This window comes from Mesoplodon mirus (genome assembly GCF_964341445.2).
Source record: "Mesoplodon mirus genome assembly, chromosome: 3".
Lineage (NCBI taxonomy): Eukaryota > Metazoa > Chordata > Mammalia > Artiodactyla > Ziphiidae > Mesoplodon > Mesoplodon mirus.
In genome coordinates this window covers 109,773,661-109,793,063 of record NC_138978.1, presented here as the reverse complement: position 1 = coordinate 109,793,063, position 19,403 = coordinate 109,773,661, and the positions used below count along the sequence as shown (strand labels likewise).

At 46.0% G+C, this 19,403-nt stretch overlaps 1 protein-coding gene across 1 annotated transcript; it reads right to left on the bottom strand.

Moving 5' to 3' along the window:
* Positions 1-5,689: 5,689 nt before the first annotated feature.
* CD2 (CD2 molecule) lies at positions 5,690-17,457 on the bottom strand. The gene is made up of 5 exons (XM_082614372.1): positions 17,177-17,457; positions 16,733-17,038; positions 12,177-12,410; positions 7,496-7,618; positions 5,690-6,180 (listed from the first exon to the last, which is right to left on the bottom strand). The coding sequence occupies exons 1-5, from the start codon at positions 17,235-17,237 to the stop codon at positions 5,882-5,884; spliced, it is 1,023 nt and encodes a 340-aa protein (XP_082470498.1). The 5' UTR covers positions 17,238-17,457; the 3' UTR covers positions 5,690-5,881.
* Between the last annotated feature and the right edge of the window lie 1,946 nt (positions 17,458-19,403).

Here is a 19,403-nt window from a genome sequence, read left to right as displayed (position 1 = left end):
ATTTACATATATATATATATTTTTTAAGATGTTGGGGGTAGGAGTTTATTACTTAATTTATTTATTTTTGCTGTGTTGGGTCTTCGTTTCTGTGCGAGGGCTTTCTCTAGTTGTGGCAAGCGGGGGCCACTCTTCATTGCGGTGCATGGGCCTCTCACTATCGCGGCCTCTCTTGCTGCGGAGAACAGGCTCCAGATGCACAGGCTCAGTAGTTGTGGTTCACGGGCCTAGTTGCTCCACAGCGTGAGGGATCCTCCCAGACCAGGGCTCGAACCCGTGTCCCCTGTATTAGCAGGCAGATTCTCAACCACTGCGCCACCAGAGTAGCCCTCAACTACTATATTTTTCATATTTGATATTTCCACTTGGTTGTTCTTACATCGTATTACTAATATCCTCCCTGATCGAGTTTCTGACAAGCCAATGAACCAGCTATGCTGCTGGTCCCTTCCTCCAAAATTAACTCTTGGCAAACTACAGAACTACTGAAGGGAAAAAAGCATGGATATGAAAAACTAACATAAAACTGAGGACCCTCTGAGAAGAATGAAGGCTCTTTGTGAGTAGGAGTGTGAGCAAGGGGACCCAAGGGGATGGATGCCCACATCCTGGGGTAGAAGAGGGTAGGTCAGCGGAGAGCTTTTAAACCATCCCTGCTCTCTCCTCCCTGCCTGGGCTGCCTCATCACCACAGCAATCCTGGGCAAGAGTCCCATCAGCTTGGTGGTGGCAGAGAGAGTGAGGGGAGCTAATCTGAAGGCAGTGCCAGAAGAAAAAACAAACGCATATACAGTCAGTTCTCATTATTCATAGTGGTTGTGTTCTCTAAAGTCACCACGAACACTGACTTAGCAAATACTGAACTATGCTCCCAGGGGGAATACAGGGTTAGGTTCCTGGAAGCCTCTGGTCACACATTTTTATCAACTGATCAGTACAGAAACTTGAACCTTGTTTTATGTGTGTTTCTGTTTAAAGACACCTAATTTAGTATACATTGCTGATACATTAACATTGAACTCACGGACAACAGTACTATAACTCATTCTTCAGTGAAGCTTATCTGACACATGGGTTTTTTCCATAGGAACATAGAGCCTTCTTGCCCTTAGGAACACCAGCACTTCAACACTGTTATGGACTAAATTATTTCCACCAAAATTTATATGTTGAAGCCCTAATCTCCAGTGTGACCGTATTTGGAGATGGAGGAAGAGTAAAGACCAAACTCTCTGTGAGCAGGAGGAGTTTAATGACTAGCTGGGTGGTTTTACTGGGAAACCTGGGTGGTTTTACTGGGAAACCTTGGTTGTTTGCGGTAAGCAGGCCTCTCACTGTTGCGGTGCAACAGGCTCCAGATGCGCAGTCTCAGCGGCCACGGCTCACAGGCCCAGCCACTCCGCGGCATGTGGGATCTTCCCAGACAGGGGCACGAACCCGCGTCCCCTGCATCGGCAGGCGGACTCTCAACCATTGCACCACCAGGGAAGCCCATTAGATGAGATTTTTCTTTAGCTGATAAATCCCAATATCCTGCCTGAAAATATCATGAATACTCTGCTTGATTTCTGCAAGCTGGGTGGGGTAAGAGCTCAGTCGCAACATTCAGTAGAGAACTTGTATTTCATCCCTCTGTTTTTAATTGTGCTACTGTTTTTTGTTTCCCTCTGTTCTCTTTGCCTTTGTAGTTTGTGTGTTTTATTTTTGTTAAGTTTAATGTTATTTTTGTTAAGTTTAATGCTATTTTTGTTGGGTTTCAGACGGGAGTAAAGGCTGACGCATGAGTTAAGCTGCTACCCTTAACTAGAAACTCCCCTGCCTTACTGTTACCCCTGCCCTGTTCTCTCCCTGAAGACAGCTCCCTGCAATCCAGGTTTTGCTTCCCCAGTCCATGTGGCTGGGCTCTGCAGCACCAGTTCATGTGGGACCTCCGGGACTGCTTGACTGTTTGCTAAAATCCATGAAATTGATTGCCCCTCCCAACATCTGCTGTAAGCACCTTCCCGATGCCAGCCCTGACAAGTGGGTAAGATCTCACACCCTATCAGAGGCAGGCTATCAGAAAGACCCGAACTTCCCCTGCCACCCCTTCCCCTGCTCTGTACTGCTGTGAATAAACCACCTTCTTGTGGTTTTCAACCTCCGTCTCGTGGAGTGATGTCCAAATGTGTCATCAGGGTGGCCCTGCTTATGGGGCCAGGAAGGTGTCAGCATAATGGTGGCTCAATCCAGGCTTTGTGGGGCTGCCTCAGAGGTCTGTTCTTTGCTTTTAATATATCTGGTATTGGATGTTATCAGTTTGTCCCATGTGGCCAGATGTTAGGAAACTAACTCAGGTGACTCAAACTCACAGCACACTAAGTCAACTTACAGAGTGCTTATTTAGTAATGTAAAATGGGTTGTGTCTCTTTCCAGTACTGGACCATTTGTATCTGCTATCCAGGGTATTCATTCTCAGGTATCAAGCCAGAAAGAAAGCTCAGAGTTTTCAGATTTCTGCTGTACACCAGGGCATCCCAGTTACATTTACAGACATTATTTCTAGTTAATCCTCACTTAAACCCTGTGAGGTGTTATCCCCATCTTACAGATGAGGAAACCAATGTTCAAAGAGGCTGAGTAAATTATTCAAGCTTTCAAAGCCAGTGAGAGAGAGTCAGAACCTTCTGGCTGCAGTACCTGTGGGCCTCGTCCTCCTTTAAACTAGAGGACCACAGAATGAGACACAGAGATGAGATGGTCTCACAAAGTTCATGTCAGCAGAGTTCAGGGGTCAGGAAGGGCCTCTTTCATGACCCTCAATCTGAGTCCTGAAAGAAGAGTGTGGACAGGTGAAGAGCCACGTGAGGAGGGTGGGCAGTGGGGTCAGCACGTGCAATGGGTCCTGCAGTGGGGAACACATGGGTGAGCTTGAGGAACTGTGTGGCTGCAGCCCAGCCAGCCCAGGCGAGCTCACCCTAGAGACTGCAGAAGGAAGACTGAGATGAAATTGCTAGTCTGCAGCCAAGGTCCCCTTGGAGCTAGGCTGACCCAGTTGCTAGGATCAGACTGCTTTTACGGAGAGCAGGGAGGATATCAAAAAGACCGGAATTTTGCATCTTCATGTGACACTCTAGGGTGTTCCAGTATCTCAAATTACCTAAATATATCTCCAGCCAGGATGAATTCATTGTAGTGGACATTACCCATAGAGGATCGTTTAACTGGACTGTCACTGTTTTTCTTACAATGCTGTATTATCTATAAAGTCCTCAGGTTTGAAAAGTCACTGATGATTAATAATTAGAGGACCAGTATTGGACTACCAGACCTGTGGTTCCCCACTTGAAAACCCTTCAGAATTGTTATTGTTGAAAATAACAGAGCCTCGGGCCCCAACCTAAGCTACTGAATCATCAATTTTTTTTTTCTCACAAGCTCAGCAAGCTATTCTACAGCTGGCCTGACCACGTCTCAGAAAGTCCACACTCTGGGACAGGCTCAGTGGGAGATCACACAACCTCAGCAGGGGTGACCGCAGCACAAATCTTGAGTGAGGCCTGTGTTTTCCGCCTCATGGTGGAGATTCCAGCAGGCCAGGGAGTGTATCTTCCGTATGTAGATGCCACGGATGTTCACTTCCCTTCCTTTCATCAAGACTGTACTCACCCATTGAGTCAACTGGCCAGTGAAACTTTCAGTAAAGTGGTACGGGCGATGCTGAGAAATGGTCAACGTCCTCAGGAGGCTTATTAACCATGCATTTCATTGCTTCTAAAATGCACTTTTTTTTTCACATTTTAACACATCAAGAATGGGGTTGGGCCTAAAATTGATTGTATCTTTAGCATTTGTTACAGTGTGATTGGGAGTGTTTTTTCTTTCTCATGGTATGTAAATAATGGTGCCAGTTAAAAATCAATGGTATCTTCAGATTGATGAAACATAGTAGTTGAAAAAGGAATAACATATTTATATAAATAGGTAGTCGGCGTGAGCTCCCTCTTGCTGCTCCCTCTACATGGGTAATTCTGTACCTCTGCTTCACCAGTTCTACTCATCTATTACAACTCAGTTCAAATGCCACCTCCTCCAGGAAGCCTTCTGTGTCACCCCAGTCCCACCACTCAATCCAGATTCCAAGTCCTTCCTCTGGGCTCCTGTATTGGCCTCTGACCTATACTTATCACATGGTTACATTTATCCTGTAATTAGTCTACCCCTCCCCCAACTAGACAGTGAGCGCTTTGACAGCAAAGATGCCGTGTACACCTCGGTGTCCCTAGTACCTAGCACAGAGCTTGGTATGTAGTAGAAGTTCAATAAATGTTTGTTGAATGAGTAAATGATGAAGGATTGAATAGTCAGAGCCAATACATGTTCTGTATGATATATAATGCCACAAGATTTCAGGAGAAAGGCACAGTGTGGGCTGGCAAGAGGGGGCTTCAGGAAGGGAATGGGATAGGAGCCATTCTGGCAGGATGGCCGATGGAATAGCTCAGGACTGCAATGAGGAAGGAGAAAGAGGGCAGTGCTAAGACCTTCATTTCTCTTCCTAGGTTGATCTTGAGACGACTGTTACTTGACTGAATTTCATGTCTGAATTTCAGGAATTCAGGCTACGGGCTTCCATTCATCATTATTCTTAACAATTAACTCTGGGTGCTAAAACAATGGATGCTCAGGTTCAGAGAAAAGAGCAGTTCAACCCTCCGTGAGCTCTCACAGGAAGTCCTGAATGTACATAGACTTTGTGGTTTAGACCTCAGAGCTTCCTGCCAGAGCCTGACAAGATTTAGAAGCTGGGAGAAGGTGGGCGGATGGGACCACAAACAACATGGTACCAACATTTCAAAGCAGGTGCCTTCTCACCACCTATTGTTTTAGAACCTTAACTGTAAACTGTTTTTTTCTCTCCCACTTCCCTCAAAGTACAGCTAGCATGACTGCTAGCTGGGGGTGGGGCCTGAACTTTTAATAATGGTCCCTTAAGACTTGGGATTTGCTTCAGCCAAGTTGTCTCTTAGCCTGCCCTCTTACATGTTGTCTGGTAGGCTCATGGCACCTTCAGTATTCATGGATTCCCCTCTTTTCAAGGATGGTTCTACAGATCATGGTGACCATGTCTGAAGAGTCAAGGAAGTGAAACCCAAAATGAGATTATGTTTTCTGGTGTCTCTTGAAGTTTGTGCACAGAGATTTCATTTCACTGTATAAATCTACACCGATAGGTTGTGGGCCCAGCTTTGCAGCTGAGGCCTGGGGAGTGGATTCCGGTTGTTCTGGTGGGATTGAGGTGGTCCCGTTGAACTGGGATGGCCAAATTCGGTCCTGCTGTCATACCCTACCCACTAGCCTCTTTCTCATTCAGCAGCTGGATGCTGGGCTCCTTTCTACAACGAGTAGATGCTGGGGTCATGTCACGGCTCTTGTTTCACTTGTACTCCCGATACGGTGAGCAAGTGTCCTCCTAAGAAAACCAAGGGTCTTTCAAGCAGGAAGCTGCTTGCAGCGAGACATGGCCACAGCGACTGCTTGACATCTGACACTAGCACGTGCTCTGAGAGGGAGGGTGGGAGAGCTCTAGGATTCTGCGCTTGATCACCCATCATCCTAATGTGTGCACCTTTATTGTTTCTCCCTTCCTGCTGAGGTGGAGATCTGTGAGGAGGCCAGAGACTCCAGACGTCAGACCACATGGCTGAGTTGGAAGGTACAGACACGGCTGCGGCTCCTGGGCTGGGAGGGGGCGGTGATCATTGTCTGCTTGTAGAGCACACTTGATGGAAGTGTGGGCATGCACACCTAGAGTGGAGAAATTCCACAGTGACGTTTATGGGAAAGGACAGTTTTTAATCTCTTTTAATTAGAGGAAGAGGACAGCTGCGTCAGGAGACAGTTATGAGTTTTCTTCGGCCTCACAGGGAGATTTCGTTTGAACTCGAGGCTTGGGGAGGGGAGGGCCTTTTTGCGGGTGAACTTGTTTGCCCAGGGTAGGAGGAGGCCTCTTCTTTTGCTGGTGCTGGACACGGGGGCCAGGAGGCCTGGGACGATGAGCAGGTGCTTGGCAACGATGACCAGGTATTGGAGGAGTTTGGGACATGGCTGGATTTTGAGGAGTTGAGCCTGGAATTTGGTGGGGCTTATAGCCCCTTTCCTCAGGGGTCACTCTCTTCCCTCTTATCTCCAGCTCTTCATCTGCAACAATTAAACCTCTGAAGAGTTTTCTTGGCAAGATACAATCAAGATCAATGTAACTATTTATTAAGTGCCCCTCCTGTGTACAAGATGTCACACTAGCTGCTCTGGGGGATATGATGAGGAAGCAGAAGCCACCTCTACCCTCTAGAGATTCCAGGCCTTGGGCGGGTAGGGGAGACAGAAATGCCCACCAGAAAAATAGAGGGAGAGCTCAGGGCTTTAGAGACCAGTGGGGGATGGTTTTGTGCCTGGGTCTCCAGGGAGCAGAGAGGGCACTCAGACCCCAGCCCTGCCTCTGTGTCATCCCAGGGATCATGCCCTAGAGCACCTCAGGGTTAGAGCCCTTGTAATAGGATCTGAGTAGTCAGAGAAGACATTAGTCACTCCCTGCCTTTGGATGGGTCTCTCCGTTAGATCTGCCTTCCACCCAGTTCTGCTGTAAGTCACCCACACTGCTCTGAGTGTCCTGGACGCTCCTTGAGCCAGCTCCTCCCTTATGAGCATAACTTTTTTTTTTTTTTTTTTTTTGCGGTACGTGGGCCTCTCACTGCTGTGGCCTCTCCCGTTGCGGAGCACAGGCTCCAGACGCGCAGGCTCAGTGGCCATGGCTCACGGGCCCAGCCGCTCCGCGGCATGTGGGATCTTCCCGGACTGGGACACGAACCCGCGTCCCCTGCATCGGCAGGCGGACACTCAACTACTGCGCCACCAGGGAAGTCCCCGAGCATAACTTTTTCATCCTAGGTGAGTTGTCAGACAGGCCTGATTCAAGGAAGAAACAACTCACAGCCTTAACCCCTCCCCTTGGAACAGTGAATTGGAAAGGGGATATAAACATCCAGTTTTAGAACAAGTGTGTTCCTGTGAGTCCGTGATGTCCTGAAATTTTACCTGTGTTCCTAGGAGTTTGGTCTTGAACCCACCTTGGCCACACCCTCAGGAGAAGACAAAAAATGGTTGCGCACAGAAATGGTGTTTCGAAGCTTATCTTTCTACCTACATAGATATATGTGGCTCATTCAACATATGTCCACACAGCTTTATACCCGGTCAGCCTCAGGTGGTGGATTCCAATGAGGCCGGCCTGGATGGAGCTTCTCAAAGCTCCCACATTGTTACCACTGAGAATTTGTTTTTCAAAAATCAAGCTAACCACAAAATGGAACAAACTGTAACTGCCGGTTACAGCCCTGACATTCTGAAACTACCCATCTCCATTATTTTCTTTCCAGACTCTAAGTGCCAGACCCATGAGGTGTTTCCACGGGGATTTCACCCAGGCCTGCGGTGGGACAGAAGAGAGGGAGCTTACCATTTCTCCTACTCCTCTGTTTTTTCCTCTTGCTAATGTAGAAAATGAGTAGTGCCACGAAGACGAGGAAGACGGTGCCTCCTCCACAAATGCCGATGATGAGATAGATATCCAGACCTTTCCCTGCAAGAGGAACAGACGTGGGATGGATGGGAGCGTGCTGGGAAGAGGGGTCACTTCGTTGCTCTGGCCAAGGACTTGAGGACTCCAGCCTCCTATCTTTCAGATAAAAGAGCTTGGTGGGACTTTTCAACCTCAGGGAAGCCAAGCTCATGGAGGCTGGTGAACTGGGTCAATACCTGAGCAGGTGCAGGGTCCAGGATAAGCCCTCTCAGAACGTTTCTTGGAGAACTGCTCTCCTGAACCACAAATGCCTGATTCTTCACGTACCAAGCACTGTCCCCTATCAAGGAGAATGTCACAGAAGTTTAGATCTGAGAAAGAGTTTAGAGAAAATCTAGGGTAATCTCTAGTTTCACAGACAAGGCCCAGAGAGGGAGGATGAGTTGCCTGAGGCCACACCGTATCCATTCCTGAATGGTTCCTTTAAGCAGCCCCTCGTCTCCATGTTTCTGCACTGTTTTTCCAGCTTCATCTCTGGCTGCCCTCCCACGTCATGATTTTTTCTCACCCTCTTGACCAGAAAGTTTCTAAAGACAGGATACATGTTTCACGGGTCCAACCCAGTTCTCTGACCTCAGAGGCAGCACCCCGTCCCAGATTTTTCCTGGACTGTGAGAGAAACTCAAACACACAGTGAGTTCGCAGCAGCAGTGGACCTGATCTTCAGCTCACAGACCTTCGGCTGCTGTCATGCAATGAGGAAAACAATGACTGTGGTAAGAGAAATGGGTTTGAGTGCAGGCTCTTCTAGGCAAGAGCTGCATGACCTTTGACAAGTTACTCCACCTCTCTGAGCCTGTTCCTGTCTTTAAAACATGGAGATAAGGAACTTATATCACAGGTGGCTGCTGGAAGTCAATCAGATAATGGATGTGAAAGTGCTTTGTAAACTGTAAAACTACACACAAAGATGAGGGTCTGCTCTGACTACAGTTCTGTGCACCGGTGCTTCTGGGAGCTATTTCCCGGGAGGAATACTGGGCCATCTGCCCCTTTGTGAGTCAACAGCAGTCACAGAGGCAGCAGCTGGGGCCAGGGTTCAGGGGACTCGTACATCTGGAGAACAAATGGAGCTCAGCCCAGCATCACAAGGAAACCCTTCTCTAGCCAAACATTCCTGGGAAGATACTATTGTACATGAAGCCCAGGATGGGCCCCAGGAGCAAGCCAGAGGCTCAGAAATGAAACTAAACAGGTTTCCAGACTGCGGTGGTTTGTTAATCCTCGTTTTCTTTCCTAAGTCTCTCCCTGACCCACTCTTTGCCTGCCAGTTACACTGCCTCTCTATGCTCTGTGGATGAAGGGGCTTCCATTAGAAAAGCAGGCATAATCCTAACCTGCTGTGAAACTGGACCGGGAAAGTTAGGGGGGTCCTTTAGGCTCTGCCTGCTTGGAGGAAGGGCCAGGGCTATTGGAGTCCACCTTGGGCTGAGCCAAGGACTTCCCAGGGTCTGACCTGGGTGAGGGGGGGGCATGGGCCTAGGACCAGTTGGGGAGCAGGGACTAAACCATGCAGCCACTAGCTTGTCTTCTCAGAGTCCTCAGGCAGGGCAAGCATGCCCCTATCTGGGCACACTTGGGAATGTAGGAGCGCCTTACACAGTCTGTTCACAGTTTTATCCAGCACAGCCTCTGGGGGCTTTCTGCAGGGAATGTTCCAGCGTGTCTCAGAGGCAGCTGTGGCTCTGTCATTCAAAGCTATGTCCTCACAGTCACTAAATCCAGCCACACTCCTTCCTGCACTCCCTCTTGGAGATAATGTGCCTGCGAGTTTATGTGGTGGAGTCCTTCTTGTGTGTCCAAACCTGCTCCTTCCTCCTACAATTTTATTTATTTATTTATTTTTTTTTTCGGTACACGGGCCTCTCACCGTTGTGGCCTCTCCCATTGCAGAGCACAGGCTCTGGACGCGCAGGCTCAGCGGCCATGGCTCACGGGCCCAGCCGCTCCACGGCATGTGAGATCTTCCCGGACCGGGGCACGAACCCGTGTCCCCTGCATCGGCAGGCGGACTCTCAACCACTGCGCCACCAGGGAAGCCCCTCCTACTATTTTGGTTTTAAGTACATGCTCATCTTTTCTGAGCCAAGTGGTTAATCTTCTCATTGCTCCTCTCTGCCTTGGCCTTTTAGGATGAAACATCCAGATCCATTTTAGGGTCTTCAAGAGCAGCCCTGTCCTCCCCAGTCTCCCCCTAGGTATTCCTCCCGTCTCTCTAGTGGCCTTTTCCCAGACTGGCTCCCACTCTGTACCACAGAGTAAGGGACAGGAATGCTCCAGTCTTCAAACCTCAGCTTCCCCCAAAGCCCTTCGTCCCTCGCTCCATCTCTCATGCACACACATTTTTATACTGCTGGGATCTAGTTAAAATAAGCGTGGAGTGGGGCTGCCAGATAAAACACCGGATGCCCAGTTAAATTTGAAATAAACAACGAATAGTTTTTAGTATAAGTATGTCCCACGCAACACTTGGAACACATTTATACTGTCTCTTTTTATTTGCTAAATCTGGCAACTCTAATCAAGAGCCTCCTAAAAGGGGATAAGAGCTTGTGAAGTCGAGGAGAGGCGACTTCACTCACTGTGCCTTAGTGATGGGGGGCACGGAGGGACGGCTGGTGGGCAGACATAGACTTCATAGGAGGTGAAGTGACGCTGGTCTGACCGTGTGAGTGGCAGACTCTAGGATGGTCCCCGTTGAGCCCTGCCTCCTGGTATTCCCACTGGTGTGAGACCCCTTCTGATTAAATGTGGGCTGGACTTACTGAGAGGCTCCTAATGAATAGAATACCTCAGCAGTGATGGGACATCTATCACTCCTGAGATCGAGTGCAAAAAGACCACGGCTTTTGTCTTGGGCGCTTGTTGTTGCTCTTTCTTAGGCTGCTCTGACGGAAGTAGCTGCCATATTGTAAGGCAGCCCAATGCCGCCCCCGTAAGTGAACTTGGACATGGATGCTCCCCCAGTAGTGCTTGCACCTGACTGACATGACTGCAGCCCCTGCCTGTGTCTTGATTACAGCTTCATGAAAGACCCTGAGCCAGAAACATCCAGTTAAGTCACTCCCAGATTCATGTCCCACAGAAACTGTGAGATAATAACTGCTTGTGTTTTAAGCCACTAAATATGGGGTTGTTTGTTATGCAGCAACTGATAACTAATTCAAAATGTATATTAAAAAGTCTCACTTCTGATTTCACACCAGCTCAGGGCTGCTTCCTAGGGTCACTGACCAGCCATACTCACTATAGAAACTCAGGGCCTGTGGCCAAATAACTATCTTTTGTGCTCAGTTTCCTGTCAGGGGGTTGACTAGACAGCAGTGGAGACATAATCCCAGAGTATCAGATGAGTAGACTCTTGGGGATCACAGGGCTCATCTTCTTTGTGGACCAGGAGGCTGAAGCCCAGAAAGGGGAAGGAACTCTGTCCAGGTCATCCCTATATATTTGGACAGACCCAAACTAGAAGTCAAGACCCCTGGCTCCTGGAGCAGGCCACCTTTCGAAAATTATTTCTAGGGGCTTCCCTGATGGCGCAGTGGTTAAGAATCCGCCTGCCAATTCAGGGGACATGGGTTCGATCCCTGGTCCGGGATGATCCCATGGGCCACGGAGCAACTGGGCCCGTGCACCACAACTACTGAGCCTGTGCTCTAAAGCCCGTGAGCCACAACTGCTGAGCCCGCGTGCCGCAACTGCTGAAGCCCACATACGTAGAACCCGTGCTCCGCAAGAAGAGAAGCCACCGCAATGAGAAGCCCACACACCACAACAAAGAGTGGCCCCTGCTCGCCACAACTAGAGAAGGCCCGCACGCAGCAACGAAGACCCAACACAGCCAAAAATAAATAAATAAAATAAATAAATTTATTAAAAAAAATTACTTCTAGGGGTCACATGAAGCTGGTGGTCCAGGGAAGAACTTAGACTCTTGAAGTTTCAGAACTTTCTGGTGCTGGGCTGTCTGCTCTGAGGCAGTAAGAGCATTGCCCACGTGTGCTCATGGTCCTCCCTGGCCTTGAGCTCTTCCTCCCCGCAAGCCTCTAACTCCCAGAGTTTCTACAGCCCTTCTGCACCTGCCCCTGATAGGAGGTACCAGCCATCTCCCCTCCAGAAAGGAATCCTTTTTGCTTCCTTCTCCATTATTGCCCTAGGAGCCACAGTCATGGTCACTGATTAGCTGAAGGGATCGTGGGCAAGTCAGCTTGCCTCTCTGGGAAGGGGCGGTCTGTGTGAGATCACTGTTACAGCTCCTTTTATCTCTTCAACTCGGCAATGCTTTCTCCTAGAAGAGAATCTTTTTCATTGCCTGTGGTTATACCAAGCTCTCTGAGAAGACTCCCAAGATGGGCAACCATAGAGCACTACCTCCTCTCTCCTCTAAGATTTCCCTTGAAGATTTCCAGGGAAAAGAGGTATGTTTTCAGTCCTCATCCTGAGCCAAGGATGCCTCCCAGCCCAAGCACCCAGGCCCTGGACCAGTCCTCTGCTGTGGGCCTCAAAGGCTGTGTTTGTGAAGTGAACTTGGGGTGTCTGACCAGTGCCCACCACGCACCTGAACAGCTGATGGTCACCGTGCTCGTTTGGGCACTGACATTGTTACTCGCCACGCAGTTGAATGTTGCAGTCCATTTGCTGTTCCACTTGTGTCTGATGACCTTCTGATGACTTTCTTTGATACTGGTCTCATTTAAAAACAGTTTTAAGTTAGGGTCACTTCCTTTTGCTACCTCGCAGATCAGGGTTCTGTTGGTACAACTCCAGGAAATTACAGGTTTTGAGACCATCTCTGAAAAGAAAAGAAAGATCCAATTCATATTAGGCCATTTACTGATTGTAAAAGACATACCTATTTATAGAGGGGAAATTTAGTTAGTTTGGGACCAGAAAAGATTTCAAAGACCCCTAGCAACTTTCAAAAATCATTTCTACTTCATTTTATTTATACAGCACATTCAGAACAAATTTATTTCTGGTATTTATAGATACATTATATCAGTAAAAAATATATCATATCACAGGCTTATGTGCTGTTTTATACCTTAAAATGTTTTCACATATAGGATATCATTTCATCCTAACAAACAGAGAGGCGGATGTTTTTCTTCTTGTTTACAGATGAAGTGCCCAAGGCTCTGAGAGGTTAAATGGACAGTCCAAGGGCACCCACTAATAAATGGCAAATCAGGAGAGGAGCTCACCCTTCCAAATCCAAGTTCAGTAGTACGGATAAGAGGTTTACCACATCCTGATCCCCATACACTCAGGAGCCTGTGAAGGATAGCGGGGTGGGGGCAATGCTTTAAGAGCAGCTGGGAACTTGTCCCTGGAGGACTGGTACATGTGTAGCCTGGGGCCTTGGTCACAAATGAAGCAGCAGGTCCTGGGAGCAGGGGGCCAGGTGTTCAGTTCAAGCTCTGGAGGGAGAGAACGCCTTCAGCTTCCCAGAGCTGTTGGACCTCACTGGATCTCATCCGCAAGAGAAGAATAAGAAAGACATTCCCCACCTGTCACAGCAGGGATGACATGTGACAAAGCCCTGGCACACTGACAGGTACTGACAATATTGGTGGTCGTTGTTATAATCATAATCATACACGCCCTGCCTCTCCTTTTCTGACATGATAATATTCGAAGGCTGCGTCATGAAAGAAAAAGCCCTTGGCGTCAGTTGGGCCGGGTCCAAATCCTACTCCACCACTTGCGAGCCGTGTGACCAACTTCTGCCCTTTTTCTCATCCTTCCCTCTCTTTCCTCAGACTTGCCACTTTCCTCTCTCAGCATCCTTCCATTCATTATGCAGATGGATAGCTTTTTTTTTTCTGATTTCCTCCCTCCCAGACAATAATATCTTCCCCATGAACTTTCTCACCAAATTTCATTTCTGTCCCAAAATATAGGCAGGCAGAAATTAAGGGGTTTTTTTCCCATCCAGGGATTCGGTGTGACCCAGAATGAAGAGGATGGAAAGACATCACCCTACAACAAGACAGGGTCAGTGCATACTCTAGGGGTTGAGCCAAGGAGTTTGCTTGTGTTTTCAAAATGGAAATACTCTTTTTAAATTTATAACAGTAAGTCACATCACTGTAAAAATTGATAAAATACCAAAAAAGTTTCAAGAAGATTAAAAACCACTTGCAATTCTACTACCCAGAGTCAATAATTATTAATGTTTCCATGCATCCCTTTAACAAATGTTTTCTATGCCATGCATACCACATATAAATAGTGTTCTAAAAACTAAAACTGGATCATAGATATGTTTTAGTCTGCCTGTTTTCCTTTAATGATCTCTTATGAAATTCTTTTAGGAATACCAATAAATATACACTTTCATCATCTTTTTAAATGATCTATTCTTGATTTAATTAATACGTTCCTAACTGCTAGGGACTTTAAGTTCCTTTCCAGTATTTCACTGATATGAACCACCCAGAGATGAGCATCCACTCAAAGTCATATCTTTGCATACGTCCTGTCTGTAAGATAGTTTCATACAAGAGGCATGGTTGGATCCTGTGGGGCACGTCTCACAGATGAGGCTCTTTGATTCCAGGTTGCTAGGACAAACTTTCTCCACTAACATCTGCTTTTAAGGGGCCTTCCACTGTTTCTCCAGCTGGCAGCAGCGTAGCCCCCTCCTTAAGGAGATGTGGGTACCAAAGTTGGAGACTGAGAAGCATGGAGGAACAAAGAGATGGGGAGAGCACGAGTACTGAGGAAGCAGGTATTGTGTCCCAGGTGCCCAAGGCACCTATGCTTAGTTGTCTCCCTGAAGCCTTGTCCCACTGAATAGCCGATAGAGTTATTATTATGAAAATCAGACTCAGAGCAAACAGAGAATTTGCCCAAGGTCATGTGGTAGGAAATGGTGACCAGACCCACAAATTGACATGCTGTGTGACATTCACACACACACACACACACACACACACACACACACAATGAGATGGCTGTTGTGTCATGGAAAGATCTGTGTCTTTTGGCAAAGGAGTGAAGGTTTATTTTTGAGGTCATGAAAGCATTCTAAAATTGATTGCGGTAATGGTTGTACAACTCTGTAAATATACTACAAGCCATGGAATCATACATTTTAAATGGGTGAATTTTATGGTATGTGAATTATACCACAATAAAGCTGTTTGGGGTGGTGGGTGGGGGAATGTCACCATCCTTGCTAAAACTAGCCTTGGGTTTGGCTCCTGACTTTGCTCCTGTCAAGCCACTTCTGTTTCCTTATAGATAGTAAGGGGATAATAACAGCTACCTCTCAGGATTGTTGGGAACCTTAAATAAGATCATGTAGCAAAGCACGTGACATCTCACTGGTAGCCATTATTACCACTGCAGTACTAAAGGAAACACGAATGTGAAGCTCAAGTTCAAAACAGGACACTCAAGCCCATGCTGGCAGGAGTCACGACATCTGTGGTTCCCAGAGCCCACAAGCAGAGGTCCCTTCTGGCTCCATTCTGTCTCGCCCCATCTCTGGAATGTACCCTCCGTCCTGTTGCAGGTCTAGGTATGGAAAGTTGTCATTTGCAGAGGAGCTGACAATGTCTGTGAGTGTTGGAGGGGGGCTGCTACCAGGTCCGAGTGCTCAAGAAGAGGGCTGGATGGTGACTCTAGGTAGGAGGAGGGGGCCCTTCCTTTGGCAGTGTTTCCTGTGCAAAGCACAGAAATGCTTATTTGCTCACTGAATCTCTGGCTTGTGCTCATGCTGGGGTTCCTGTCTTCCTCTCCAAGCTAAGTACAGCTTCCTTTTCTCACTGAATCTCTGGCTTGTGCTCATGCTGGGGTTCCTGTCTTCCTCTCCAAGCTAAGTACAGCTTCCTCTTCTCACTTTTATCCACATCCAGCCAAGTGACCCCTGGATTTGTGACTTCATTGTCACTTCCATTCTATTGTACTTTCTCTTCCCTCTCTCCCAAACTCAAGCCACGTTGTTCATTCTTTCTCCACACATGACCCCCAATGTAATCGTTCTTTAGGCATTTTATAGGCACCCTTTAGTCTAGGCCACTAGTTATCAGCTTTGGCTGCTCATTAAAATCACCTGGGGAGGGCTTCCCTGGTGGTGCAGTGGTTGAGAGTCCACCTGCCGGTGCAGGGGACACGGGTTCATGCCCCGGTCCGGGAGGATCCCACATGCCGTGGAGCGGCTGGGCCCGTGAGCCATGGCCGCTGAGCCTGCGCATCCAGAGCCTGTGCTCCGTGGCGGGAGGGGCCACAGCAGCAAGAGGCCCACGTACCGCAAAAAAAAAAAAAAAAAAAAAAATCACCTGGGGAGTTTAGCACCTATGATGCCCAGGCCCTGCACCAAGAAACTCTGATTAAATTGGTCTGGGATGGGACTTAGCACTGGTAACTTTAATAGCACCTCAGCTGATTCCAATGTGAAACCTGAATTGAGGGTCACCGACCAGCCCCTCCCTACTTCACTTGGATTAAAGCAGCAGCTTCCTAGCTAGGTTTCAAGCTTCCATCTTCAATAGCTACTACTGCCCTCACAGTACATGCATAGACATACAAAGCCACACTTTGTGTATTTTCTACAGATATCAGCAAAAATCATCTTCCACCTTTGATCATGCCGATGTTGAGATGATTAGAAACAAGGGCTGTTCATCCTTAAATTCATCATTTCCAGCCCTTTTCTGCCTTACAATTACTCCTTCAGGACATCCTGGCTTGAAATTGTCTCTCTGGATGGAAGACCCACTGCCCTCCAGTCAGCCTCCCCTTCCCAGTCTCATACCTAGCTTGCCCTTCATCATCCACCTGGAATGGCCACCTTTTTCTTCTGCCCACCTGTTCCCCTCTTCTTGATTAACGCAGGATCTTAATCCAGATCCTTCACTCAACCCTGCATCCCCACAGCCTCTGAAGAGAGAGTTTGAGGTATGTAGACTTGAGGGTCTATTAGCTGTGGGTTCCATCTCTCTCACAGGACTGGAGCCTGCACCGAGGCAGGAGGGATGCATTCGATTTCCTTTAGGGCTCCCTCAAGGCCAAGGTCAGGGCTGGGGACATTTCGTGAATGCTATTCCTCGACTTGCTAAATAGCACCCATACTGAGATGGAGGAATTTAGGGGACAAAGACTTACCTTGAATCTTCAAATCAAATGTTTTCTCCAATATGTTTTTTCCATTCGAATCATATACAGATACTGTGTAGACATCGCTATCATTTCTCTTCAGAGCTTTAATTTTCAGAGTTCCATTTTCTAACATCACATACGTGTCCGTTATCTGGTAAGGTGGCTTGTCTTGTCTTAATTGTGCAATCTTGATTTTGTTTTTGTCCCATCGTGTATCTGCTATCCTATCATTCATTTGAAAACCAGGAATGTCCAGGTTGATGTCATGATCCAGGCGACCCCAGATGACTTTAGTATTTTCAGAGACCTCACCTACAAAAAGCAAGAAAGTTACTGAGGTAGCTCACTGCCAAGGAAAGCTGGGCTGTGACCTCTCTGACTCTTGCACTCACTTCAGGGTTGCCAAAGAAGCTTCTAATGGTGACAGTGGAGACCCGCACACCAACTTACCTTTGGTGGAAACAGAGAAAATCAGAAGGAAGCTGGCTAAGATTTTACACGTGAGGCTCATCTTTGGGGTTAGTTTCCTTCTTGTGATTCTGAGCTCTTCTTTAAAAAGGAACTGAAATAACACCAGTGGAATCCACCCCCTGAGAGCTTAACCACGTGCCTCTCCTTTTTGCTTCTTTACAGTGACATAGAAAACAGACACACACACGCGCGTGCGCACACGCATACAAAACCTGGCTGATGTGCTCCTTTGCCAAAGCAGGTATATTTATGAGTGTATGTCTTCTTATAACATTTTAATTCTCACTACAACCTTGGGTGGGTTTTATTATTCCCGTTGAAGAGAAAAGGAACTAAGAGGCTAAATAAATTACTCAGGATCACCCTTTAGTTAACAAGGAGTTAAATTCAACCATACGGCCCATCTTCTATCCGTTCTCCTGTAAAGTCCCTAACAGGACCACATAGAAATATAGGTAAATGTTTATAAGCAAATAGCTAGCAGAATACAATCATTTATTCCATGATTACAAATACTGGAAAATGTATACATACTAAACAATTATGAAAGTGGATTTTTTTCTCTTTCTCAAAAGGCATTTTAAATGTTCTGACTGTTTATGTGATAAAAAGAAACAAATATAAATTGAGTCTCAGCTGTAAATGCTTGAAATCCCCAAATCTTATGTTCAGCATACATTTTATAACTATATTGAAATTCACAGATAGGTAAATAAAAAATTGTTCCAAAACAAACAAAAATGCATTGAGACTGTGAAATGCTATTAAACAACCAGAACAAATCATCCAAGAAACATTTAAGATGGTTAACACTGTAGATGGTTAAGGAAAGGAAGAGATAAGGAGAAAAAAGAGAAGTGCTAGAGGACAGGAGAAAGAAAGAGGAGAAATGTGTGAGACAGGGAGAGAAACAGAGATGCACTGATGGACACAACCAGAAAAAGAGGCACAGAGAGACCCAGCTATAGAGAGAGGAGCACCCAGTTACAGATTTCCAATGTAAAATTCTAGCCTTATGATTCTTTAGGATAGAGTGAGCAAAAAATCTTAAAAATTGTGCTTGTTTTCTGTTTCAACTTTAGGTGCAACTATGGATGTCCTGTCTCAGAAAGTTGCCCAGGAAATGAAAGTAAGTCAAAACAATGGATCTCAACCACTGGGCAAAAGGAAGCCTGAATAGGATATTTACCTCACGATTGTGTGGCAAATCCCTGATTCACATCATCCACAAAAATAGAACGCGGTTGGATTACATTTTTAAATGTTAAAAGTATAACACAGTGCTACAAAAAAACAGTATAGAAGGATACTTTCCTGCCTTTGAGTATGGAAGGCCTACCTACATATACTATAGGTTCCAAAAGTATTAATAAAGAAAAGATGGACACAACTATGTAAAAATGTAATACTGAAGTATAGGCAAAGAGATGATGAACAAAATGAAAAGAATGATAGAAAAATTTGCAATATATATGAAAAATTATTAATATCCAAAGTATATAAATTATTCCTATCAATCAAAAAGACAAATGAAATTCAGTTTTTAAAATGAGCAAAGGCTATAAATGAGCAGTTTATAGAAGAAAAACTTTATAGAAAAAAATGTCAATAAATGTATGAGAAGCCATCTAATGTTACATATATATATATATTATAGCCATAAAACACCATTTTCACAATCAGATTGACAAAGTTAGAAAAGATAGTGATTTACATTATTGGCACGAATGTAGGGAGAAACAGGCACCTTCATATAATATTAGAGGGAGTATATAAAGCCATACCTCCCATGGGGTGGAATTTGGAAATTTTCACTAAACTTTAAAATATATATGTTTTTTACCTAGTAATTTTAATGTGAGAAATCTATCCTTCACAAATACTTGGATAAATGTGCAAAAATCCTATTCAAGGATGTTTGTTATAGTGTTTTTTTGTAATAAAAATTTTCAAACAACTAAAATTATGGTATATTCATACTATGAAATATTGAATAACAGTTAAAATAGAATGAAGTAGCCCTAAAAGTAAGAATATATTATATTATATCATTATTATATTATATTATATCACATGTAATAGTGTATGCATAGGAAAAAGTCTGTAAGGACTCATGCCAAACTTTTAACAGTGTTTTCCCTCTCAGGACTAAAATTTGGAAGCAGAAGAAAGGAAACTTTTACTTTTTACTTTATCAACAACTGTG